Source organism: Emiliania huxleyi (assembly GCF_000372725.1).
Source record: "Emiliania huxleyi CCMP1516 unplaced genomic scaffold EMIHUscaffold_22, whole genome shotgun sequence".
NCBI classification, from domain to species: domain Eukaryota; phylum Haptophyta; order Isochrysidales; family Noelaerhabdaceae; genus Emiliania; species Emiliania huxleyi.
Genome location: NW_005200417.1, coordinates 418,016 through 425,865, shown reverse-complemented (window position 1 = coordinate 425,865; position 7,850 = coordinate 418,016). Strand labels below are relative to the sequence as shown.

Here is a 7,850-nt window from a genome sequence, read left to right as displayed (position 1 = left end):
ACTCCGCCTCAGCCCCCCCGCCCGCCCCGGCCCGCCTCTGCGCCCCCGCGCAGAGAAAAAAATGCTTTAGAAGAAAAACGGGCACGCATACTCTCCCGTTTTATCGATGCGATAACAACGCTCAAAGCTCAACGCACAACGGGTACAGTACGGTGACCGAGCGCGACGCGAGGTACAAAACACGAGAAAACGAACGGTGGTACAGACATGATACGTTACAACATGCACATCCACATGTACATGTGCATGTCCCTTGCAATGCGAGTCGCTTCCCTAGAGTGCCGCCTGCAGACGACCGAGCGCTAGGCCCGGCCAGTAGCCATCCCTCCCCGCATACATGAGATCCACGGATCGCTCTTCCAGCCCCGGGGTCCTACACGGAGCGTCTCCTCTTCTTGCCTCCCCTCATGCCTGCGTGGACGGCGATTAACGGTAGCCGCCCGACCCAGTCGCACCTTAGCCAGCGGCGACCAAACTCACTGTCACGTTGGCGACGCCATTCGGGCGGCTCAAAGCCTGCCCGATGGCTCGAAACTGCCACGAGCCCGTCGGCGCTCATTCTCCATCCCAGATTGCGCACGAGATAGTTCAGGCCTCGATCAGATGTCCCACGACGGCCCTGACGCGACTTCGTTGTACTTGACCTTGCGCTCCCTCTGTGCGGTCCAGCTGTCGCCGAAGTTGGGCACGTACTCAGAGCAAATGCGCCGCCCGATGAGGTAGCCGAGCGCCTCGTCGACGGCGGCGACGCTCGGCACGGGGCACGCCGGGAGCGACAAGGCGACTTGAACGTCAGCCTTGCGCTCGACATCCTCGCCAGCCTCCTCCTCGCCCTCCTCCTCGCCCGCTTCCTCGCCCTCCTCCTCGCCCTCCTCCTCGGCCTCCTCCTCGCCCTCCTCCTCGCCCTCCTCCTCGCCCTCCTCGCCCTCCTCCTCGCCCTCCTCCTCGCCCTCCTCCTCGCCCTCCTCCTCGCCGGCCGCAAGCCCGCCCGCCCGCCCGCGCCCCACGCCGCCAGCGCCGCCAGCCGAGTCCTCCTCGCCGTCGGAGTACACCTCCGCCTCCCGTTCTCCATCAATTCCGTCCCAAGGCGTCCATCCGATCGGCCGCCGCACCACCCGCAGAGTGACGAGGACGTCGCGGAAGCCGTCGCGCACGCGGTTCACCAGGTCACTCCGGGCCAGCGGCTGCTGCTGCGAGAGCACGCGCACGATGGCACGGCGGATTGCAGCCCGCTGGGGCATGGCGCGAGCAGCAGCCAACTCGCGCGCCGCGCAGCTCTCGCACCTGCATCTGAAGGTGAAGCGGCAGCCTCCGTCGCCATCGCCCTTCAGATCGTTTAGCCACCACCTCACCATCGATGCGCGCCGCTCGAGGCCCAAGTCGTGCGAGTCGTCTTCGTTCCGGGCCCTGTAAATCGTTTCACTCACGACTCGCTTGCACTCGGTCACGTCAATCGGGCAGCCTGCGACGACTGCCCACTGAAGGCAGCGCTGGTGCCCGCCTTGCGCGGCCGCGGAGCACGTGGCCTCGTCCATAGCTACGCCATGCTCGTCATGTAGCCATTGCAGAGTACTCAGGTGTCCCGACCTCGCAGCGGACGCGCATGTCATCGGCCCACACGGGCAGCCGTTGGCGACGAGCCACTTGAGCACCGGCAGGCCGTGTGCAAAGCTCGCGGCAGACACGCAAGCCGATTCGCCCCACGGCACTTCGCGGCTACGCAGGTACTTGAGCAGCTCGATCTGGAACCGGCCACCTCCAGCGGGGGTCCAGGCGAGAGCCGCTTCGGCGCACGCGCGCTCGTCGGACGGGCAGGCGCCCTCCTGAAGCAGCCACTTCACCAGGCCGACGTCCCGCTTTCTCCCGGCCTCACAGACAGCAATCGAGAGTATCTCCGCGTCGAGCGGTGGCGAGCTCGGCTGGCTCAGCAAGAGCTTAAGCGTCGCGATCTGCCCGATGAAGCGCACCGGCCGGGAGAGGTTCGTCGGCGAGGCAAGCACTCGCGAGCCGGGGACGGCCACGAGGTAGCATCCGTCAGCCTCGGTGGTGGAGAGCACCTTGCCGACGGAGCCATTGAACTCCGGCTTGTTGACCAGTCCGTCTACCACGACGGTGTCGCCAACGGCAGGCGCGCGGGCATTCTCGTCAACAGTGATGTCGTCCTCCTCGTCCTCGTCCTCGTCCTCGTCCTCGTCCTCGTCCTCGTCCTCGTCCTCGTCCTCGTCGCCGCAGAAGTACCCAGCAACCGCTGTCAGCGCGAGCCGTGTCACGCGGCCACCTTGCCGAAGTAGCCATCCGAGCATCGAGCGATTTCCGGCGCGCGCCGCTGCAGCCACTCCTCGCTCGTCGCTAAAGCGATCGCCACCCTTCGACACGAGGAACTCGACAACAGCCACGGTGCTATGCTCGATAGCCCAGTCGACGACATGCGAGCTTTCCCAAAACTCCCAGCCCATGATCTCGAAGCAGCTGTCGTCTCGAAGCTTGGGCTTGACGTCCTCACCGAGATAGAAGCCGTGCCAGAAGCCCGGGTCGGAGGACTCGAGGAACTTGACCAGCTCGAGGCACTTCGACGGCGAGCACCCGAGGAGCTTGAAGGACGACACCGCCATCAGCATCGTGAACCCATCCCACGGGCAGCCCTTCTCGCGCAGCCAGCGGAGCGTGGGAATCACCTCGTCAAGACGAAAGGACTCAAAGACCATCGCCGGCACGCGACTGTCAAAGGGTACCCCGTGCCGCTGCAGCGTCTGCAACTTCTCGAGGTCGCCTTCTTGCGCCACCGCGAAGGACAGCTTCTCGTCTGTTGGGCAATTCTCCTCGAGGGCCCACACGACGTCATCCCACTTCCCTGGGTCGGAGGTGGAGGGTGCAGGTGGGGAGGCAGGGAGGTGCACAGGTACAGGTGGCTGTGGAGGGGGGCGGGCGTGCCTTCTATGAAGCACTGCAGAGCGACGTCTTCGTCGAGATGCCCGCCGTGCAACCGCGCCCACTTCATGAGCTCAAAGTGCCCGCCGTACGCGGCGGCGGCACAAGCTTGCCCCAGCGGCACACCGCGGTGCGCCAGCCACTCGAGCACGTCCTTCTGGTTGTGACACGCCGCCGCTTCTGCCAGGGACGCGTCAAGCGAGTAGCCGTGCCGCACAAGCCGCTGCAGGGCCTCGAGCTGCCCCTTGCCGGCCGCCGTCAGGCCCGGGCAGTCCCCAAGCGGCGCCCCGTTTTGGATCGCCCAATCGAGAACCTCGAGGTGCCCGTGCGAAGCCGCCTGCTCAACCGTGGAGAGGCGGCGTTCCTTGTTTTTCTTGTAGGGGCTGCCGTGGTGGCTCAACCGTAGGGACTCCCAAGCGTCAAGCGGCACAATCGACTCCCAGGGGCACCCAGCGGCACGCGCTCGCTGCAACAGCTCGAGCCGTCCGTGCTCGGCAGCGTACTGGCAGAGCCGGTCGGTCTTCAACGTCTCGGGCCAAGGCATGCCGGCCTGAACCGACCAGTCAAAGAGCGATTCGCTAGCACACATGGCGTGAAGCGACGTAAAGAGCGGCGATCCCGACTTGCGCTGCTTTGGCAGGAAGGCGTGCACAGCGTCGCGCGCCTCGCGGCAAGAGAGCGCGAAGGGGAAGGCGGCGTTCGCACCAATCCACCGGACAATCTCAATGAGCTCGTCGCCGCTGAGCAGATTGAAGCCTTGCGCGTCCTCGTCAATCGCGCCGGCCTCCATCAGCATCAGCGCGCACTGGCATGCGCCAGCCTCGCGAGCTTGTCGCAGCACCGGGACGCCGCCCGACATCTTGCTCCGATCGAGGCTCACGCGCCCGTCATCGAGCAGCAGCTTGAGAGCCGCGAAATGGTTGCCGCGCACGGACACCTGGAGCGCCTTCACCAGCTCGTCTGATGCAGCACCGAGGACATCGGCGTCCTCAGCAGCGCCGAGGAGGGCTGCCACCACCACCGCGTGGCCGGCACCGGCTGCGGCGCAAAGCGGCGTGCACCCGCTTGGGCCCGGGCTCAGCGCACTCACTCCGGCATCAAGCAGCGTGGCCACCGAATCCGCGCAGCCGGCGCGTGCCGCGTCGAAGAGCGCACTGCCACCGCAAGCGCCAGCTGCGAGAAGGAGCCTGGCGCAAGCCGTGTCCGCCACAACGCGCAGCGGTGGGAGGCGGTCGGGCGGACCAGCAAACGACACGCCATCCTCGACGGAGGTGGCGAAGTTTGGGTCAGCTCGCGCCTCGAGGAGCAGCGACATGCAAATCGCCGATCCCACCTCCGCAGCCAGGTGCAGCGGCGTGTTGCCCTCGGCGTCCGTGTGGCGCAGGACGCCGCGCACCTTGTTGCGCGAGCCGCGCGCGCTGGCGTCGGCAAGGAGCGCCGCCAACAGACGTGCGTCGCCAGCAGCCGCCGCATGGTGGAGCGGCGTGCTGCCTCCGCCGTCCACGTGGTCGACAAAGTGCTTGAGCAACGGGACCGGGCCGGAGCCGCGCGCGACGTCGAGCATGCACTCAGACTGGCACGCCTCTGGGTACGCGTGCGCCTCGGGGATGCTCAGAATCGTGCGCAGGGAAGGCTCTGCACGAAGGAGAGCTGCCAGCCGCTCCCATAGCGCAAACTGCCAGTCGTCATCGTCGACGAGCTCCCACTCGGCATGCGACAGCTCGCTTTCGAGCGCCGCAAGCGTCGCCGCGCCTCGGCCCTTTGACAGCACACACGGGAAGCAGAAAGTGGCGCCGCACGCCGAGCAGGTCCAGAGGTCGCCCCCGTGCTCGCAGGCGCAAGCGCACGAGAAACGCTCGTCGAGGTAGAGCGGCACCATCTCGTGTCCCGCGATCTCGCACCGAGTCAAGCACGCCTTGGTAGCCGCGCCGGCGGCGGTGGGCTCGAAGGACGGAAGCGACAGATAGGTGCGCAGGTGCGGCTTCGCGTTGAGCAGCACCCGAACCTCCTCCCACAACGCCTCGCGGCCGGCCACAGGCTCCCACTCATCGTGCGAGAGCAACACCTCAAGCTGTGCCAGCCGGGGGTCGCCATGTCCCCGCTGCTCAAGGGGCGACTCGACAGCAGCATCGTCCTCGAACGCGGCCGACTCCTCGAGTGCGTTGTGCACGGCGGGCGTCGGAGACCCACTGCGCGCCTCTTCCAGCTGCCTCTCAAGATCGGTGCGCGCGCGCTTCGCGGCGCGAATCTCGTCCATCAGCTCGCGCTCACGCTTGGCCGCGTTCTTCTCGCGCTTGGCTACGAGGCTGGCGTGGTACTGCACGTTGTCGGCGCAGTGCTTGGGCAGTTCCGAGCGGAGCATGCGCGCCGGGCAGCCTTGGTGGGCAAAGACGCAGCTCACGGGCGCGCGAGGGCACACGTTTTTGTGCGCGAGCAGCTCCTGGCGGGCGACAGTCTTCCCGCAGCCGAGCGGGCAGGGCATCGGCACCATTGGGCAAACGGTGAGGTGGTCGACCGCACGGTTCGAGCGGACTGACCCGCCACACGCGCAGCACAGCAGCAGCCGCCGCTCGCACACCTGTTCATGGTCGCGCATCCGGCCGGCCGTGTCGCTCAGGCCGCACCCGAGCGGACAGGAAAGCAACCGCTGCTGGCAGACAGCACGGTGAGCGTTCAGCTCCGAGATGGTGCCCGCCCAGTGGCAGCCAAAGCTGTCGCACCGGGAGTGCATCTTGTCGATCCGTTCGCGGATCTCGTTGGCGGGCGTGAAGCCACTCGGGTCGATCTCCTCGCAGCAGCACGGGCAAAGAGCCGCGCCGTCGTGGCTGCTGCTGCGCACGCACCACACGAAGAGGCACTTCTCGCAGGCAGCATGCCCCGCAGAGCACGCTGATGTCGGGTTGCACATGACCATCTGACAGATGGCGCACACGCACGAGGTGTCGGAGCCAAGCTCCACCAGGAGCGGCTCGACAGGGTAGCCGCTTGCAGCCTCATTCTGGGCGACGCTTGACACAGGCTCGAGCTCTGACGCAGACTCGAGCTCGATTGGCATACGGAAAGAGAGCACCCGAGCCGAGGCGCCAGCGTTGATCTCCGTGGCATACGAGGAAAGGCGGCGGGACTCCCGCATCCGTTCGCCGTGCAGCCACAAGTGCAGGAGGGAGGCATCGTCCACGGCGAGGGACCATGCCCGTGCGCGAACGCGTGGGATGAGTTGCTGTATGAAGCGCTCGACGGTGACAGCCTCAGGGTCGCCGACGTACATGGTGATTGTCCCGCTCTCACTCAGAGCGACGCGGACTATCATCGTCCCGGGCTCTCCAGCAGGCACCGACAGGCACCGACAGGCTCTCCAGCAGGCACCGACAGGCACCGACAGGCTCTCCAGCAGGCACCGACAGGCACCGACAGGGCGTCGTCCAGCAGCCAGGTCGCCAATTCTTTTTATTTTTCCCACCTTCTCCCTTCGACATCGTTGAGTGTGTGTGTGTGTGTGTGTGTGTGTGTGTGTGTGTGTGTGTGTGTGTGTGTGTGTGTGTGTGTGTGTGTGTGTGTGTGTGTGTGTGTGTGTGTGTGTGTGTGTGTGTGTTTGCGCGATGGCAGGGCAGGGCAGGGCAGCGGCGAGCAGCAAGTGGCGTCGGCGACGCGGCGAGGACGCGATGGTGACGTACACAGCGGCAGCGGGAGAGGACTGGATTAAGCAAAACAGAAACGCCAGTGATGGGGCGGGCACATGGTGGGCGCTGGCTCCGTGGCTGGTGCGGGCTCGGGACAGCCATGGGGCGCCAGCACAAGCAAGGGCTTACGCACATGCCACAGGCAAATTTGCGCTGCGCGTGTGTGTTTGCGTGCGCACGGGGACGTACGCGCGGATTTCACGCGGTGTGCGTGGAGAAGGGCATGAGAGGCGCCGGCCGCGCGCGGCTCGGCGTGTGCGAGTGCGTGGTTCGTGTGTGGTTTTCGGTGCCCGCCGGAGGGCAGCTGTGCCAGTCTTCGTGCCCCTCGCGCCTCGCCGCTCGCGGACGAGGTTTACAAGAAAGGTGCGCCCCCGCGCGCAGAGCACACCCACTCTCAGCACCGTCCACCGAGGACTGCTCCGTGGACGACTCGCGACGCCAACGCGGTGGGTCGACGCGGTGGGGTACAGGGGTAGCGGGTACCCGGTACTCCTTTTATGATTTATGGAAAATTTTATGGATTGCTTTTTGCTATGCGGAATGGCGAATGCCGAATGCGCACACTCATCACTCTTTATAGACTTTTGTTTTTCCGCTTTGTGTTTACTTTGTTTTGATTCGTCTATCAGAGTTTGCCCGTTTTATTTATATATTTGTTTTGATTCTCTGAATACTGAGCTTTCCACGGAAAACACGAATACAACATACTGGGGACACATCACGAGAGACGAGCACATCCAAAACTGGCTGGAATTCCGAGAGCGCGCGGCGTGTCGCGACCGACACTCCAGAGACGCGACCATGTGCGCGACTACAACAACTCGATACGATACCGATCGCGCGCAAGAGAGATGCAAGCCCGAGGCCGAGTTGCGCGCGACCTGCTCAGCCGCTGCCACAGCAGCAGCCGAGAATACCTGGCCGAGGAGGCTGCCTGGCAGCCTCTGACTTGCGGCTCACTTACGGCCTCCCGGCCGGCGGAACCGGCGAACGGTGCGACCCGCCGGCGCCGCCGGACCGGCCCCGATGGCAAAGCCGCCACCGCCGCCGGCGGGCGCGCCCGCGCCGCCACCAAAGGCCGGCGCCGCCGCGCCGAAGGCGGGTGCTGCGGCGGGGGCGGCCGGCTGCGCGCCGCCGAATGCAAAGGCGCCGCCGCTACTTGGTTGGGCCTGAGGAGGGGGGGAGGGGGGGGAGGGGGGGGGGTGAGCCCGCTGCTGCTGGTGATGCTGCTGCTGCTGCCGC

At 65.9% G+C, this 7,850-nt stretch overlaps 2 protein-coding genes across 2 annotated transcripts in view; both read right to left on the bottom strand.

Moving 5' to 3' along the window:
• Positions 1–599: 599 nt before the first annotated feature.
• Positions 600–6,238, bottom strand: EMIHUDRAFT_100134 (hypothetical protein; the record flags this gene model as incomplete). Its single annotated transcript, XM_005780127.1, has 2 exons — positions 600–2,851; positions 3,055–6,238. 2 exons carry the CDS (start codon positions 6,236–6,238, stop codon positions 600–602), a joined length of 5,436 nt encoding a protein of 1,811 aa, XP_005780184.1.
• A 1,326-nt stretch (positions 6,239–7,564) lies between these two features.
• Positions 7,565–7,850, bottom strand: part of EMIHUDRAFT_100133 (hypothetical protein) — a gene marked incomplete at both ends in the record, with an annotated part of 3,617 nt that continues 3,331 nt past the window's right edge. Inside the window, one exon of the mRNA XM_005780126.1 lies at positions 7,565–7,777. Coding sequence (XP_005780183.1) covers positions 7,565–7,777 — 213 coding nt within the window. The remainder of the gene's footprint in view (positions 7,778–7,850) is intronic.